The 17,130-nt window shown below is 65.6% G+C and overlaps 3 protein-coding genes and 1 long non-coding RNA gene across 4 annotated transcripts; 2 read left to right on the forward strand and 2 right to left on the reverse strand.

Moving 5' to 3' along the window:
• Positions 1–1,473: 1,473 nt before the first annotated feature.
• On the forward strand, positions 1,474–4,109 carry CD79A (CD79a molecule). Its single transcript, XM_067316876.1, has 5 exons — positions 1,474–2,212; positions 2,712–3,185; positions 3,292–3,410; positions 3,537–3,605; positions 3,729–4,109. Exons 1-5 carry the CDS (start codon positions 2,152–2,154, stop codon positions 3,840–3,842), a joined length of 837 nt encoding a protein of 278 aa, XP_067172977.1. The 5' UTR covers positions 1,474–2,151; the 3' UTR covers positions 3,843–4,109.
• Positions 4,110–4,218: 109 nt separating this feature from the next.
• On the reverse strand, positions 4,219–8,711 carry LOC106487879 (uncharacterized). Its single transcript, XR_001293131.2, has 5 exons — positions 8,602–8,711; positions 7,535–7,614; positions 6,652–6,777; positions 5,799–5,969; positions 4,219–4,476 (listed from the first exon to the last, which is right to left on the reverse strand). It is a non-coding gene; the product is annotated as an uncharacterized lncRNA (long non-coding RNA).
• A 1,349-nt stretch (positions 8,712–10,060) lies between these two features.
• On the forward strand, positions 10,061–13,169 carry PRR19 (proline rich 19). Its single transcript, XM_067316849.1, has 4 exons — positions 10,061–10,253; positions 10,447–11,309; positions 11,497–11,663; positions 11,993–13,169. The coding sequence occupies exons 1-4, from the start codon at positions 10,192–10,194 to the stop codon at positions 12,974–12,976; spliced, it is 2,076 nt and encodes a 691-aa protein (XP_067172950.1). The 5' UTR covers positions 10,061–10,191; the 3' UTR covers positions 12,977–13,169.
• Positions 13,170–13,688: 519 nt separating this feature from the next.
• Positions 13,689–16,541, reverse strand: LOC106487873 (toll-like receptor 13). Its single transcript, XM_067316856.1, has one exon. The coding sequence runs from the start codon at positions 16,539–16,541 to the stop codon at positions 13,689–13,691; it is 2,853 nt and encodes a 950-aa protein (XP_067172957.1).
• Positions 16,542–17,130: the final 589 nt, after the last annotated feature.

Genomic DNA, 17,130 nt, shown 5'->3' on the forward strand with positions numbered 1-17,130 from the left:
GCCTCTGCCCCACAGCCCCGCGTCCCGCTTGGCAGCACCCTCGGCCGCTGCCCTGTCCCCGTTGGACCGCGTCCAGGGTCCGGCTGTCCGGAGCGGGCCACCGTGCCGGGGAGCAGATGCCCCCCAGCCTTGGGGGGAGCAGGGCGCCCCCCGGGGGTGTGTGTGTGTGTGGTTTGGGGGGGGGAACACGGCGGGTGCCACCGAAGCCCCCCATCCAAATGCCTCCGGGATTCCTGGCATTGCAGGGCTGCCAGGGAGGGGTGGCGATGCCAGGGAGCGGCAAGAGCTGGGGGAGGGAAGGGGACACCCCCCCCCCCCCAGCCTGCGCTGTGGGTGCACGGGGGCCCAGCCCTGCAGCCCTGGCTGTGAGGCGCCCCACGGACAGGCACCCCTCTCTCTTCCTGCCGCCCTGGGACATGGCCCCTGCCCTGCATGGAGCCCCCCAGCCCCCCCCTCCGTAGGGCCCAGGCCGAGCGGACCCCTGCCCCCCCCCACCGCTTCCAGCCCCACGCGCATCCCCTGCCCCACGTAACCCCCAGCCCCACACACAGCCCCTGGCTGGATAACGCCCAGCCCCAAATGCCTCCTCTGGCCCTGTGTGCTCTCCAGCCCCACACGTGCCTCCTGGCCCCACATACGCTCCCGGCCCCACACAGATCTCCTGGCCCCACATACCCTCCCAGCCCCACATGGAGCTCCTGGTTCCGTGTACACTCCCAGCCCCACATAGATCTGATGGCCCCACACATGCTCCCAGCCCCACATGGAGCTCCTGGTTCTGTGTACACTTCCAGCCCCACATAGGTGTCCTGGCCCCACACACGCTCCCAGCCCCACATGGAGCTCCTGGTTCTGTGTACACTTCCAGCCCCACATAGGTGTCCTGGCCCCACACACGCTCCCAGCCCCACACGGAGCTCCTGGTTCCGTGTACACTCGCATCCCCACATAGATCTGCTGGCCCCACACATGCTCCCAGCCCCACATAGGTCTCCTGGCCCCACACGGAGCTCCTGGTTCCGTGTACACTTCCAGCCCCACATAGATCTGCTGGCCCCACACATGCTCCCAGCCCCACATATGCTCTACAGCCCCCCACGGAGCTCCCAGCCTCACGTCCGCCCCAGCCGCCCCCCCCCGGCGCCGTCGCCGTGCCCATCCCGTCCCGTCCCGGGGCCGAGGCCGAGGCCGGTGCCCGGGCCGACACGACACCGGAACCCGGCGGGAAACGGTCACTTCCGCCGGCCCGGCCCGCGGCGGGGACACTCACCGCGCCGGGCCGCGCCGCCGCTCGGGTCGGGTCGGGCCGGGCCGGGTCGGGCGGGGGAACCGGGAACCCGCTGCCTGTTCCGAGCGGGGCCGGGCCGTCCGCCCCTTCTCGGCGCTTCCTGCGGGAGGAGCGAGGAGCCGGGACCGCCTCCCCCGGGCTCCGCCGCGCCGCCCGTCCGCCCGCCGCTGCTCGGGGCCGCGGGGCACCGGGCGCCCGGATCCCTGCGCCCGCAGGAGCCGTGATGCATCCCGGTCCCTGCACCCCCAGGAGCCATGGTGCACCCCGGTCCCTGCACCCCTAGGAGCTCCGGTCCTGGCACACCCAGGAACCACAGGCACCTGGATCCCTGCACCCCCAGGAGCCACGGTGCATCCCGGTCCCGGCACCCCCAGGACCCCTGAGCACCCAGGGCCCTGCACCCCTGCTCCTCCAGGACCTCCACCTCCTCCAGGCCCCCCTGTGCCCTCAGGCCCCCCCAGGCCCTGCATCCCCTGCGTGCCCCCATGACACGACGCAGCCCCGCGGGTCCACCCGGAGGTGCGCAGCCACGGGGCAGCCCTCCCCGGGGCTGCTGGGCTGCACCCTCGCAGGGACGCCCCATCTCCGGGCGCGGGTTATAGGGGATCCCACGTTCGGGGTGGAGTGTCGGGATCTCTCCCCCCTGCGCAGGCGCCCTCGGTGCCCGCGACACCCCCCGGCGGGCCGGGGCCCTTCGCCTTGCCCCTGGGGCGCTGGGCAGGGGCGGGCGCAGGGCGCTGGGGCGCATCTCCTCCCGCGGGGCCCGGCGCAGAGAGCCTGGCGCAGGCGCGTGGCGCGCGGGGCTGCGCTCGGCGACGCCGGCACAGCTCGCATCAGCTCAGCACGGCGCAGCACGGTTCAGCATGGCGGGCGCTCCCAGGCGGCGCGGCACCCCGCTGCCCCTCTTCCTCTGCCTCTTCCCAGGTAGGGCCTGGCCAGGCAGGGGACTCTGGGGGCACGGAGCGGGCGGCGAGAGCCAGATGGGAAGAGCCCCCTGCTGCGCCCTGTCGTCCTCCTGATCCCCAAAGGGCTGAAAACGCCCTCGCGCCGCGGCCCATCCCGATCTGCTGACCCCAAAGGCGCGGGCTGGGCCATGGCTCGCGGCTTGCGCAGCGGCGGTGGCGGGCCACGGCTCCACTCCGTGTGCTGGGGGGGGGGAGAGGGCACCCCGAAGGGCCCGTCCCCGCGCCCCCTTCCCAGGTGCCCCCGCTCAGCACCCCGTCCCCCGAGGCGCCCCGGAATAGCACCGGCCCCAGCCTGGCCCTTTCACTTCCTGTCAACAAGGCCCCAAAAGAGGAACCGAAACCAGGCCTGGGGGGTTTGGGGCGCCGCATGGGGGGATGCGGGGTGCAGGAGCCCACTGGGGACACCCCCGGCCCTGCTCCCGGTGGGGCCCTGAGGTGCCCCTGCGCTCTGCCCGCAGGGTGCCTCTTCCTCGTGCCCGCCACAGCCAACCGGACCTGCAACGCCAGCGGCTGCACCTTCCCGCCGCCACCGGCCCCATCCCGCCTTGCCCCAACCCCTGTCTCGGTGGAGAACCGCCAGGCAGCAGCGGCCCGCTGCCGCTCCAGCGGCTCCTCTGTGGTGGTGGCAGCCGGTCCCACGTCCCACACCGCCACAGTGGGCGACCGCGTCAGCCTGGAGTGCGTCTTCGAGGCACCCAGCAAAGCCACGGTGACCTGGAACCGCGTGTGCCCCCGCAAGAACTGCAGCGCCTCCTTCACCCCCGTCAACGCCAGCCGCAACGGCGATGGCGACCGCACGGTGAAGCAGTTCGACAACAATGCCGTCCTCATCTTCCACCATGTCGACAAGAGCGACGCTGGCCTCTACTTCTGCCGCGTGGAGGCTGGCCGGGCCACAGGGCAGTCGTGCGGCACCTACCTGCGCGTGCGCAGTGAGTGCAGGCACGCGCAGGACGGGGGGGCGGTGGCAGCAAGGGTTTGGGGTCGAGCTGACACCTGTCCTGTCCCCCCCCGTCCCCTCCATGTGCCCCCTTTCAGACCCGGTGGCCGTGCCCTTCCTGAACATCAAGGAGTCCACCAAGAACCGGATCATCACGGCAGAGGGCATCCTGCTCCTGCTCTGCGCTGTGGGACCCGGCTTCTTCCTCCTCTTTAGGGTGAGACCCAGGCGCCAGCCCTCCCTGCCCCCTGTCCCCCCCCAGAGTGTGCAGCGGCGGGTTTGGAGTTGGCCCAGTGCTGGGGTGATGCCCCGTGCTTAGCTCTGCCCTTTTCGGCCACCGCAGAAGCGATGGGCCAACGAGCGGCTGCTGCAGCTGAAGAAGAGTGCCTACGAGGAGGAGAACCTCTACGAGGTGAGCCGGGGCGAAGGGGGGGCCGTGCGCGCCGGCCCTCCCCGCAGCCACTGCCGCCACCCCCCACCGCAGTGCAGCACGACACGGACCCCCGTGACCCCCTCCGCGCCTTTGCCTCCACAGGGGCTGAACCTGGACGAGTGCTCCATGTACGAGGACATCTCGCGGGGGCTGCAGCCCACCTACCAGGACGTGGGCAGCCTCTGCGCGGGCGACGCACAGCTGGAGAAGCCATGAGGGGCCGTGCGGCGCGGGGCGGGGGGGGCCTCGCCTCCGCGTCACCCCGCAGCCCCCCCCACCCCGGCTGCCCCTCGCACACCAGCTTCCCGCACGCAGGGGGAATTCGGCGCCAGACGCCCCTTCTCGCCTCCCCCCCCTTCAGCTCCAGTGCCCCCTGGCTTTGCTTGGCTGTTTAACCACAGGGTTCCCTTGGTGTCGCCTCCCACCCCACCGGCTGGGCGCCTCGACGACCAATAAAGCTAACGAGATGCTGACGGGGGTCCTGGGGTCCGCGGCAGGGGGCAGCTGCGCATGGCTCACAGGAACAGAGCCGCTCTGTTCCCGGCCATGGCCCTGCCTCGAGCCGGCGCTTCTCAGACTTTCCGGGCTGGAAGCGCCCCGTGGGCCGCAGCGGGAATTTCCACGACCCGCCCCGTTCCCCCTGCCAGGCCGGCGGCAAACGAGGAGTCATCGCTCCCGAAAAGAAGGAGGAAAAGCAAAGCTTGTCCCCTCTCCCGCCCTGGCTGCCCGGGCGCTGCCCCCTCCGTCTCCCCAGGAGAGGGGACTCACCAGTCGCAGAGCGCTGCTTCCGCTGCCACCTCCCCGTCCACCCGGAGCGCCCGGGAGCCTGCGGCCGTGCTGGCGAAGCGCACTGCATGGGGACAGCAGGATCAGCACCCACGGGCCTCCCCATGAGCACTGCCCATCCACACCGCCCCTTTCTCCCCTGCCAAAGGCACCGGCTGTTTTAGGCCCCAGCTGGAAGCGTCCGCGGGGATGACCCCGTCCCCATGAACCTGTGGAAAACTGGGATAATTTCACAGGGAGCCAAAATTGGCACGTTTTAGTGAAGGACGTCCCCGCGAAGTAAGGGAACTTCCTCAGCTCGCACTTCGGCGCCCCAGGGCCCAAGGGTAAACAGTTTCTCCCTGCCTTGCCCGAGGGAGGAGGCCTGTGCCGGCCACTCCTGGGTTTTTGGGCACCGAAATGCCCCCCAGGATAAAAACCACCAGCGAGAGGGGTGCCGGGGACTCGCCTCCCCTGCTCAGACTCGGTTCCTCCTCACCGCCGAGGCAGCTGTACCTGTTGCAGCCCTGGGGGGCAGCTGCAGCGCGCGACATGCAGCTGCGGCCGGGGGGAGTTGTGGGGGGGGGCTGGGAGCGGGCAGGGTGCCGCGGTGCTCATGGAGGCAGCAATCCCGTGCCCCCGGGGCCCAAGACGGTGTCAGGAGGAGGCTCCCCAAAGCCGAGCCCCTCCGCGTTAGGGGGGGATTCCTCACCCGCCCCCAGCACAAGCGCCGCGTCCTCCCCAACGCCTCCCTCGGCCGGCCCGCGCTCCCGGCCCTCCCCGCCGCCATCCTCCAGACGCGCTTGGAGAACCAGCAACGCGGGATATTAATAAAACATTTGTTATGAAGATAAACACGGAGCAGGGGAGAGCTGAAGAGCACGAAACTTCCTCTGCTTCCTGTCAGGCCTCTGCGGGCTGCAGAAGGCAGTGCTGCGACAGCGAGCAGAGCCGGGGGGGGCGCCTCGCCCGGGCCGAGGGCAGCCGCTGCCCCATCCTCCCGGTCACCCCCTCTCTGCACGGCCCCAAACTGCCCCGGGCGCTGTGTCGGCCTCCTTCCCAGCTCCCAGCCTAGCCTGGGGGCGCCAGATGGCCCAGCTGCGCTCTCCCCCCCCACGCTGGGTCCTTGCTGAAGCCCCGGGGCTGGCAGAGCGAGCATTTGTTGATGCAGAAAGGCCACCGGGGCGGGCTGGGAGGGGAAGGGAGGAGCGGGGCTTCGACACGGAAAGAAACCTGCCGTCTGGCCCTGCCCTGCGACCTCCTTCCGTGGATGCCAGCACACCTGAGGCAAGGAGGTGCGGGGCGCAGGGCGAGGGGAGAGCGATCACCGCTGCATCTTTAGGCACCGGGGGATGTCAGGGCCACATCAGGGGAGGAGGAAAGGCCCCGGGAAGCTCTATTGCTTACCTAAGGAATTGTTACCCCGTGGCTTATTGATTTTGATGTATGCTTTTTTCTCCCGTTCATAAGCTGCGCACGTTAACTCGGGTGCTGTGTCCGGTGGCTTCGGCAACGGCTCCCCTGGGTGCCTCCAGAGAGAGCGCTATGCAGAGCTGCTTAGCCGCTGCCACAGCGGAGCTGCAGAAATAAATGGGCAGTGACATATTTGGGCCTAATTCTCTGTAGCCGCAGAGTAAATAAGAACCCAGGCCTCCGACGGAACGCGAACGCACACAGAAAGATGAGCCGCTGCGCTCCTTCTTGGAGCCAGGCATGGAAAACCACAGCAGCCTAATCCTGATACTGATACCTTCTGATTATAATTGACTAAGCAGTGACACTGTCCCCTCGCATTTGTGTCTGGCTCAGCATCAGCTCGGCTCCGTGCCGACAGCCTCCGACAAGCTGCCGTGTGGGAATGCAGGAGGCAGCACAATGGGAATGAGATGTCAGGCTGCGGCCGTGGCTGCGCTGGACTGCAGCCAGGGTACGGAGGGATCGGCGGGCCGGGTTGGGGGGGCCACAAGGACGTTTCTTTTGTCATTCCTGCCCTAATGTTAACGCAGCAGGAAGCCGAGCTGCGGGCAGGTACGAGCAGAGGTAGACAGCGGGCAGCAAGGTTTACATTTTCTTAAGCGAGAGGAGGTGGTGGCCAGCGAGGAGAGCTCGCCCTCCAAAGTGGCTTGTGGTTTTTCGGGCACGCGGGTACCCTTGAGGGGACCCGCCGGTGGCCCGGCCCCCCAAATTCACAGGCCGGCGGCTCCCCGCTCCCGCGGCTCCGGTGGCAGCACGGACGAGAACCCTGCAGGCACCGGCTCACCGTGTCGAAGGTCGGTGAGGTCAGGGTCAGGGTCTGCCACGTCCCTGGGGGAAGTTTCATCTGTTTTCTCAGGATCTGTTGTATGCTGGGAATCCTCCTTCTCAGTGGGGGCCTTGCAGCTTCCTTCTGCCATAAAGTTTGTGGGTTTTTTTTTTTTTTTTAAAGCAAACTACTTTGTACGTGGAAGTGTTGTTTTCTAACGAAACAATAATTTGCTGCAGAATTTTTCCAGAACATTTTTGATTTAACAAACTGAGTTGTCAATGTTTCCAAAATCGTCGTGCAAACGGCTACAGGAGTTTTTCCCTTTTGTGGGGAGGAGGAGAAGTCTATTTCAGGACAAAATTTCCCATGCCTTTGCCAAGGAAAGCCGCTCTGGTAACCAGCAGAGGGAGCATCCAACACAAGCAGTTTGTGGTTGGCCCTTGTTAGATGCCTCAGCCCTCCGATCTACCACCTTCAAGAACTGGCGTGGAAGTGAATTGCTCCTCTCCACGCTGCGGCCAAGAAACCAAAGATATTAATGATTTTGTTGGATTTCAGCTTTTCTAGGTTTTTTACATAATTCTCCCTGCACCCTTTAAGTGTTTTATATCCATTTTATTGCTAGCAAAGACTTTTGTTTGAATCAGGGCGTGAGGATTCTGGCTTCAATTATTCTAACTATATGTTAATTATTAAATAATTACAAGCACTTTCTGCGTGTCACTAGTAATTTGAGCCCTGACTAGATCACAGACTGGGCTACTCATGTTGAGACTATTGTTGAGACATTGCTCAGTTAATAGTGTGTTTCACCTCAGAAGTGAGATACGTTAGCAAAAAAAAACAACAAACAAACAAAAAAGACAAAAGAAGAATAAAATATATCAAGTATTCTTACCTGTGTGATGTTTTGCCCTTTCTCCTTCCACTTTTTCAGAGCCGTGGATTTATATTGTGGCCTCGAGGTTTTGACTGTAGCTGTAAGAAAGATGAATGTGTTCCCAAATGTGTCAAGACAAAAGAGTGCTGAAACGTTTTCAGCGGCTGTGACAAGATCACAGGTGTCGGGGACGGGGAGGGCTTCGCCCGCGCCCGTGGGAGATCGGCGCGGGGCAGGCAGCTCGCGCGGATGTGGCAGACGAACCAGTTGAGCTGCGCCGTGTCGCTATTTAAGGTGCAGCACAAACGGGCTCAGGAGTCGCAGGGAAGGGCAGCCCCGCTCAGGCGGGAGACATTAGAGAGCTCACACGTGGCTGCTAAGAAATAGCTCTGTGCTGCCCATTATGTTATTTTAAGGTGTTCCCACGACAGACGGAGAGGACACTAGCAGATTACCACCTTTGGCTTCGAAGCGGTACGAATTGCCTGAAAGCGTAAACTCTTGTGGTAAAACAAGTGTCACAGTATGGTTCAAACCCTTGAAAGTTCTTCGTGCACACTGCGCACTTCCTGCCTTATCAGCGCCAAGAAAGGACGTGCGCGTGCCTCAAAGCAAAGCCGCCCCCCGTTTCCACGCCAGCCGCTTGGGCTTTTGGGGCTGCCAGCCATGACACGTAAATACAGGCTTTGGGAGAGGGTGACCTAAGAAGGAACTTTCAGGACATAAGTTCTTCCCAAACCCTGTCACAGGGGAACTGCTTCCCAGACGGGAACCCTGGGGGCTTTGCTGTCCTGGCTGCGGGACTTCACCCCAGCAGGGTGGCACCCCACAGGCCTGGAAGGCTCACCACCACAATACCCAGACAGATGCATGCCACCGCGAGGGTGGGCCGCGTCCTGGGGCGCAGAAAGCCGGGTCTCTCTTACCCAGAGGTGCAAACTTTACCCTTTTGGCAAGTTCCTCCCACCCAAACAGAAAGTGGAAGCTTCAGGCAGGCAGAAGCGAAATGTGTCAGCTCTGCCTGCTTCTGCCAGGTGGTGTGCCATTTGTGTGTCACTGGTCTCCTCTCCACCTGCCCTCTTCACCTAGTTCACTGCTGAAGTCAGTTTCACTACATTTTCTTCAAGGCTACCATCTCTGCCTGCTGTCTTTGAGGAAAGCAGACGGACATCTCTTCAGACTGGTCTTCCACCTAACTGAGGAGCAAGAGAGACAAAGTGGGCCTTGCTGTCCCCTTTCATTTTCCTGGAAAAAAAAAAAGAGAACTCCACTTGCTCCCATCACAGTTCCTCGCCTCGGGATCCTCTCCTTCCTCGCTTCCCAGCCCCGTACTCCAACTAGAGAGCTTCCTTCCCTAGGGCTAGCACTCACAGTCCCTGAGTCCAAACTGACACCCCAGGGATACACAGCCAGGTGTTTACCAGAGGACTGGAGCTGTGGGGAATGTGGTGCCTTCCCTCAGCTGCGAGGCTGGCGCTATGGGGTGGCTGCCCTCTCTGCTGGGGGGTCTCCTCAGCGCTGGAGTTCAGCTGAGTCCCCTCAAACCTGGAGCTCGGCACGGTCACGGTCCCCTCAGTGCCAAGACTCCTGGGGATGCCAGCCCTCCCGGTCCTGGGGTTCGGCAGGGTCATGGCCCTCTCGGTGCCGGGGCTCCCCGTCCCCCCCCCCCAAATGCACCAATGTCCCTACGGCCCCCAGACACCCCCGGAGCCCCCTCAGCCCAAACCCGACGCGACCGCTCACCTCAGAGCTGCGACGCCCTCTCCTCCTGCCCCCGCCCCGCCCAAGGCCTCTCAGCCAATCAGCACGGGCGTCCGCAGGCCGCGGGCCAATCGGCGGGCAGCGCGGGAAAAACAAACGCCCTCCCCTCCTCCCCCCGGGCTCGCGCCGCGGGCGGCTGCTGTTTAACGGCCGCGGCGCGAGGGGCCGCTGTGGCGCGCGGCGGGGCAGGCCACGCCCACCGCGCGGGGAGGGGCGGGGCCTCGCGGGCCGTTGGCCGCGGGCGGAGGTGGCGATGGGGGTCCTGGGGGGCCATGGGGACTTTGGGGGAGGTGGGGGGAAAATGGGGGGTCATGGGGACATTGGGGGAGTTGGAGTGGGAATGGGGATCCTTGGGGGTCATGGGGACTTTGGGGGAGTTGGGGGGAAAATGAGGGTCCCTGGGGATACTGGGGGAGTTGGGGGGGAAATGGGGGATCATAGGGACACTGGGGGAGTTGGGGGGAAAATGGGGGTCCCTGGGGATACTGGGGATGTCAGGGGGGAAATGGGAGTCCCTGGGGGCCATGGGGACATTGGGGGTGTCAGGGGAGACCTGGGGGGCCCAGGGGACATTGGGTGTGCCTGAGGGGGCAATGTGGGGGGTGCTGGGGGGGAATGGGGGTCCCTGGGGACATTAGGGGTGTTGGGGGGACTGGGAATCCCTACGGATATTGGGGTTGTCTGAGGGAAGAGGGAAACGGGGCCCTTGGTCTCTAGGGACGCCGGGGGCACCATGGGCCTCTGAGCAGGGATATTGGGGGGTCTCTAGGGATATCAGCAGTCTTTTGGGGAGAGCTGTCGAGATGGTGCCATCAATGAATTTTCTTTTATAGTTCCAAGAAATAGGTGTCTCTTGGCAGCTGATCTCTTCACAAGTGACAGTGCAAAGTGACCTGCTTCCTCGTGGCTGCTGCATGTCTTCCTTTTCCCTGCGAATTCTGCGAGAAAAGGGACATCGACGTCCCCGGGAAAAGGGGTAAATAGGGAGAGGGAATTTGGGAGGCTGTTTGGTGGGCAAGAGGGTTTTGAGGAAGCAGAGAGCCCTGTGGGAAGGGGTTTGTGCTGGGCGAATTGCTGCCCCGAATCGCTGCCCTCAGCACTGGGCTGACACCTGCGCAGGACGTTCCTCGTCCCCCTCGCCGACCCGCGCGCTTGCTGACGTTTTCCAGGGGCACCGGCATGGATCGCAGCAGCAGGAGCTGCGCCGATGCTGCCGCCCGCCTGCCTGCGGGACCGCGCAGTGCTGGCGTGAGGCCCGGCCGCGTCAAGCGCCGCAAAACCAAGCGGGAGCTTGACTCCGCCAAATTCGGCCAGAAGGTTGCCGGAGCCAGGCGGCTGGAGCCCAGGGTCCCGTGGAGGGTGGTGCCGGTGCCGCCGCTGCCTGTCCGGGGCTGCCGCTGTGCTGGCCGGCCCCTCCGCAGCCCCGTTTCGGCCCCCAAGCCGGTCGTCATCACCCAGAACCGCCTCAGTCAGCACCTGGGCATGTTCAACAGGGAGGTGAAGTCTGTTGATATTGAGAGGCTGCTGAGCCCCTGCAACGGGCCCGAAACCGCCCCGGCGAGCCCCAGCGGGAAGGACGCCCGGACGGAGCTGCAGCCGCAAGCCGACATCCCGGCTGCTCCCAGCCCTGCCACGGATCCCTCGCTGCAACGCCTCCCTGAGGGGCAGCCGCAGACGGAGCACGGGAGCGGGGAGCCCTGGCCCGCTGCTGCTCCCACTGCTGAGGAATCAGTGCCAGCTCGCCCCGAGCCCAGCGCGAGCCGAGCCAAAACACCGACGCCCCCAAACAACAAGGAGAACGTGCCCCCGCCAGGTCCGGGGCTGGAGCGTGGGGCGGCCGGCCTGCCCTGGAGGGAGATAGCTTGCAAGCTCCGAGTGCTGCTGGGCCGCACGCTGGCGTTCCCGGGACGCGATCTGGTCGGCGAGCGGCGTCAGACCATCCTCGCTGTCCTGCTCGACAGGCACCGGGCCTACCCTGACCTCTCCGCACTGCTGGCCCACAAGACCCGGGCGGTGGACGCTGCTCCGCAAGGTCAGCAGGAGTGGAGCAGGGCTGCACGGGTCTGCGCAGGACCTGCTCCGGGGTGTTTCTCCCAGAGCTGGGTCCCCCTTTTCCCGTAGCACGCTCGCCAGGCTCCTGGGTCCCTGTTGCATGGGGGTTCCTGGCCCAGGCGGCGTTTGGGTTTTGCTCACGGCTCCCTGTTTTCTCTCCCTGGCAGATTTTGGGAGCCCCGGCACCCCAGAAGAGGAGCTGCTCTTCACTATGGGGTTGAACGGTGGTGGTGGGAACTCCGAGCCGGACGCTTCTGGGAAGCGGAGAAGGAGCGGGGGCCTGCCCTCTGCCTGCAGCTGCACCCCCAGCCCCCCGCAGACAGCGGTAAAGAGGGTGAGTGCCTTCCCGCCCAGAAAGCTGCCTTCCCTGCCCAGGAGCAGGGAAGTTCTCGCTCCATTCAGCTGCGCTCCCTCCCGCTGTTGGAAACTGGACAGGGGCCAGCTGCAGCGGGACTGCCGCGGGGCCGTAATCCCCCTCTCTTTCCCAGAGGGCAGGTCCTTGCAGCCCCGCTTTGCCAGCAGCTGGAGAAAGAAGAGGGAGGGAGGGAGGTGGGAAATACCGGTGCCACCCTCCGCCCGTGGTTAGCTGCTGGCGATGCAGGAGGCAGCCTGACTGGCTGGTCCGGCCTCACTGGGGTTTATTTATTCTTGGCATCCGCACAGAGCCATTTCTCCTGGACCCTGGGGCATGAGGAGACGGGAGGCGTGCTCCCGGAGAGCCCTGCCACGCTCTTTTGCATCCATGGAGAGAGGAGAGCAGCGTGCAGGGAATCCCCGCTGGGGCAGGAGGCGTTCGGCCGGCATGCGAGAGCTCTGCCCCGCTGCGAGCTCCTGTCCGACTCTGCCCGTTTCTCCCCCCTGGAGGGGCCAGGCCTCCTGTGCAGGGCTGCGCCCGGAGCCGCTCCGTGTTGCAGGGCCTCCTCGGAGCCTGCTTGGAGGTCCAGGACCAGGCCAGAGAAAACCCTCGTGGACTTCGGCGAGGACGCTGTGGAGGGATGCAGCTGGAGCCGTGGGCTGCCTCTTGCAGTGGGCGATTTGGGCCTGGACAGCACGAGCCTGCGGCGCGGCCTCTCTTTGCTTGGACCGCAGCAATACGGGTTGAGCCAGCGTCCCACTGCAGAGCCATGCGCTTCCCGGCACCCGGACTTGGTGCGCGGGGCTGCCCCAGCCACGGCCAATGTCTTCGGAAGCACCTGGAGCCCCGGCACGTTTGAGCTCGCTGAGCACCAGCTTCCCCCTGCGCCGGGCTGGCCCCACTCTGCACGCCGGCACGGCTCCTGCTCGCGGTGGCCGCGCCGTGCCCTGGAGGGGTTGGTGCCCTGCCGGGAGACGCGGGAGCTGGGCCGCAGCAATCTGCCAGCATCCTCCCAGCATGGAGTCTGCTGGTGGGAGCACCAGGGCAGCCCGGAGAGCTACCAGCCGTGGGACCACAAAGCCTGGGAGCTGCCCGAAACGGGGCCCGGCGGGAGCCTGCTGGGCCCAGAGGACGCTGAGCGGCTCCGCGCGCTCCAGCGCCTGCCCATGTCCTTCTTTCCCCCTTCGGAGGCGCTGGAGCGCAGCGGCTCCCCTCTTTTCCTGGCACACGGATGCCTCCCGGTTTACTCCAGCCCTGAGGCCTGGGTCTTCCCCCGCATGAAGCTGTACTGAGACTAGCCATGGTGAAAGCAGCGGGGAGGCAGGAGCCTGCGGAAGCCGGTGTTTTATTGCGGTGCGGGCCAGCATCGCTGCGCCGGGGCATGTCCCGCCCTCACGTTGCATCCCGGCGCTCCCTCTGCACCCAGAGTCGGGGCTGGACCTCCATTCCTGGAGCCTCCCTCCTCTCCGGCCACCGCATGCTCAATAAAGGCTGTTTCTCCCAATGGTGGCATCGCTGACCCTTCCTCCCCGCTGCTCCCCGGCCCGGTGCCGGCTCTCTTCCCTCCCTCGGCCGGGTGCCACGTCCCGGAGGGCGGCTTCCCAAGCAGCTTCCTGATGCTGTGGGGATCCGTGTGCATGTCAGGATCCGTGCTGTCCCCTCCCCAGTGCCTGCTGGCCCGGCAGTTTTGCATGGGGATGTCGCTGATCCGTGCGTGCCAGGTTGGAGCGCGAGTCCGCCTCCTCCAGGCAGCACGAATTATCCGGACGGCTCCATGTGTCCCCACGCAGCCTCTGAGAAACCTGGGCCCAGCTGCGGGATCCCTGGGGATGCTGAAGCACGGCATAACAGCAGTTAGCGCCGCCTGGCCTGCAGCCTCCCACTCCCTCGGCGTGTCTGCCCAGTCTCCTCCGAATCCCCGGCCCGGGAGCGGGATGCTTTCCGGGGGGGGATGGAGGCTGCAAAGCGAGGAGGAAGAGGAAGGCTTTGGGCTGCCTCTACTGCCTACAGCACCTTGTCTTCCTCCCCAAAGTCTTCCTCCTCTTCCTCCGTGTAGTTGCTTTTCAGGGCCCTTTTGAGCTTCGTCCAGAAGAGCTTCTGGGCCTCGGGCTGCGGAGGCCAGCTGAGGTAGGTCTTCTTCAGCATCACCTTCCGCATGCGGTGGTAGGCGGAGAGCTCCGCGTTGGGGATGGCCTCCAGGAAGACCAGGACCAGCACGTCCTTGAGCTCGTCGAAGAGGCGGTAGCTGGCCAGCTGGATCTCCAGGGAGCACCACTCGCTCTGCAGGTAGCTGCGGCTGATGACGCAGATGGTCTTGCGGCTGTTGTAGATGCTGTCCACGATGTTGTCGATGATGCTCCTGCCGGGCCTGAAGTCGCGGTGGTGGAGGCAGAGGCGGAAGGAGCCCCGGCCACTGCCCCGCTCCAGGTTGGGCACCAGCTCCTGCAGCACCCAGCTCTCGTCGGCTGAGTTGTAGGAGATGAAGCTGTCGTACTGGTACTGCTCCTCCTCTTGCCGCCGCCAGCGCTCGTTCACCCAGCAGCGGAGGATGTAGAAGTGGTACTTGAGGCGCCAGTAGGCCCGGTGGTAGAGCAGCGGCAGCACCATGAGGAGCAGCAGCGCCGGTGCCGTGCCTGAGAACAGGTAGAGCCCCACGTCCAGGAAGCAGACGTGCATGTCGAAGCTGTACACATAGGCCGGCTGCTGCCGCGAGCCGCAGGTGTAGTTGTAGAGGTACACCAGCTGCACCCGGCTGTTGTTCAGCCACGTCTGGAACCAGGTGTTCTCGCAGGTGCAGCTCAGCGGGCACTTGCGCAGGTCCAGGTAGCGCAGGGCGCTCAGCCGCTGGGCCACGCTCTGGTTGACCGTCTGCAGCTCGTTCTTGGCCAGCTTCAGCGTCTCCAGGCGGCTGAGGTTGCCGAAGACCTCCAGGGTCAGGGAGTGGAGCCCCACGTTCTCCAGGTCCAGGGTCTCCAGGCGGGAGAGGTTTTTGAAGATGCCCGGCGGCAAGTCCTGCATCCCATTGCTGCTGTCGGCCAGCGTCAGGTACTGCAGCTGGGCCAGGTCATCAAAGACGTCGGAGGGGATGGAGAGCAGCTTGTTCTGCGAGAGGAAGAGGGCGCGCAGGGCCGTGAGGCCCTGGAAGAACTTGTAGGGGATGATTTTGAGGCCGTAGGGCTGCTGGGCCTGCAGCTTGAGGTCGTAGAGCCGATGCAGGTACATGAACGGGGGCTGCTGGCTTTGCTGCTTCGTGATGTACTGCAGCTTGTTGCCCCTCAGATCCAGCACCTCCAGGGTGGCTTGCACCGGGCGGAAGATGTCGCTGCTGATCTCCTGGATGTGGTTGCCATCCAGGTAGAGCTTACGGAGGCTGCACAGCCCCTGGAAGGACTTGCCCGTCAAGTGCCGGATGTTGTTCCCCCCCAGGTCCAGCGTCTGGAGCTGGCTCAGGTTGCTGAAGACGTCGGAGAAGAGGACGGAGACGTGGTTGTTGCGGAGGTTGAGCGTCTGGAGCCGGCCCAGGTCGGCGAAGCTGGACTGGTAGAGGTCGGTGAGGAGGTTGTTGTCGAGCCGCAGCTCGGTGAGGTTGTGCAGGCCCTGGAGCGCGCCCTTGTGCAGGTCGGCGATGTTGTTGATGTTGAGGTGCAGGACGCGGAGGCCAGGGGCATAGGCAAAGGCGCTGCGGCTGACGGTGAGGATGCGGTTGAAGCGGAAGGAGATGTTGTAGAGGCTGGGCAGCCGCGCGCCCGCCTCGCAGGACGGCAGGCGTTTCAGGAGGTTGTGCTCCACCACCAGGCTCCGCAGCCCCTGCCGCTGCCCCCGGCTCAGCAGCTCCGCCACGCAGCCCACCGAGCGCAGCTCGTTCCACGAGAGGTCCAGGGTGCCGAAGCGCGGGCATGGGGCGAAAGTGCCCTGCCGCAGGGCCTGGATGCCGTTCCGGTGCAGCCGGAGCTGCCTCAGCCTGGCGCCCTGCAGGTACCAGCACAGCTCGCTCACGCTCTCGTTGCCCAATGCCAGGCCGGAGTAGTCCACGCTGCGGGGCCGCACGTCGGAGACGTTCAGCAGGCGGAAGACGTCCAGGGGGTTCCCCAGCAGCTGGAGCCAGCTGAGGTTCTGGAAGCGGACCCGGGCGAAGGACTCCACGTCGGAGATGTTGTTGTAGGACAGGTCCAGCACCCTGACGCCGCGCAGCAGGTCGGGGCTGGCGCCACTGACGCCCACCAGCGAGTTGTTGCAGAGGCGCAGGACAAGCAGGGACGAGGGCAGGAGGGGGCCGGGCCCCAGCGAAGTCAGGTTGTTTTTGCACGCGTCCAGCTCCCGGAGCTGCCGCAGGTTCTGCACGCTGCTGGCCACCTCGCCAAAGCTCTGCAGGTGGTTGTTGTGCAGGACCAGGGAGCGCAGGTTGGCCAGCGGCTGGAAGATGCCGGAGCCCAGGGTGCTGAGCAGGTTGTGGTGCAGCAGCAGGCAGGAGAGGTTGGCGAGCCCCTGGAAGGCGCCCGCGGCCAGCCCGGCCAGGCGGTTGTGGGACAGGTCGAGCGTGGCCAGCGCCCCGAGGCCCGTGAAAGCCCCCTGCTCCACCTCCTGCAGCTGGTTGAAGGCCAGGTCGAGGCGCCGCAGCCGGGGCAGGTGGGTCAGGGCACCGGGCGGCAGGCGGCGGATGGCGTTGTGCGAGACGTTGACGGCCGTGGCACCTGGTGGCAGGTCGCCCACCGCGCTGCCGATGTCCCGCACGAAGCGCTGGATGCAGCGGAAGCTGCCGGCGTCCCGTGCCGTCTGGATGCAGTTCCGGAAACCGTAGGCTGAGCCCCCCGGCGTGCCCAGCAGCACCGAGACCCACAGCGCCAGGAGGGGACGCATCCTGCCCCGTGCCTGCGAACAACGGCACCACCTCGGTCCCTCGCACCCCCACGGCAGAGACAGACACCAGGGTCCCAAGCTGGGCAGGGGACGCCGGGGTCTTGGGCAGGCAGGGCAGGAGCTTAGGGACCCAGACACCTGGGTCCCAAGCTGGGGATAGGGACGCCGGGGTCCTGGGGGTCTGGGGGCCCGGACACCTGGGTCCCGATCCGGGGATGGGGACGCTGGGGTCCTGGGTGGTCTGGGGGCCCGGACGCCTGGGTCCCGATCCGGGGATGGGGACGCCGGGGTCCTGGGTGGTCTGGGGGCCCGGATGCCTGGGTCCCAAGGCGGGGATGGGGATGCCAGGGTCCTGCGCGGGCCGGGGGCCTGGACGCCGGGGGGTGGGAGCGCGGGGCTGAGCGGTGCCTACCTTGGTGCCCCGCCGGCCGGTGCCACGGGCTCTCTGCCCCTCTTCCTCAGGCGCTTTGTTCTTCAGAGGGTGGAAAAGGGAACCGTGGGGTATCGCTTTCTGTTGCAGACACCTGCCACGTGGTGTTTCGGGAGCCGGGGGGGCTCCGGGGGCGACGCGGGCCATGGTCCCTGGCAG

The sequence above is a fragment of the Apteryx mantelli genome, unplaced genomic scaffold (genome assembly GCF_036417845.1).
Source record: "Apteryx mantelli isolate bAptMan1 unplaced genomic scaffold, bAptMan1.hap1 HAP1_SCAFFOLD_154, whole genome shotgun sequence".
In the NCBI taxonomy this organism is placed as follows: Eukaryota; Metazoa; Chordata; class Aves; order Apterygiformes; family Apterygidae; genus Apteryx; species Apteryx mantelli.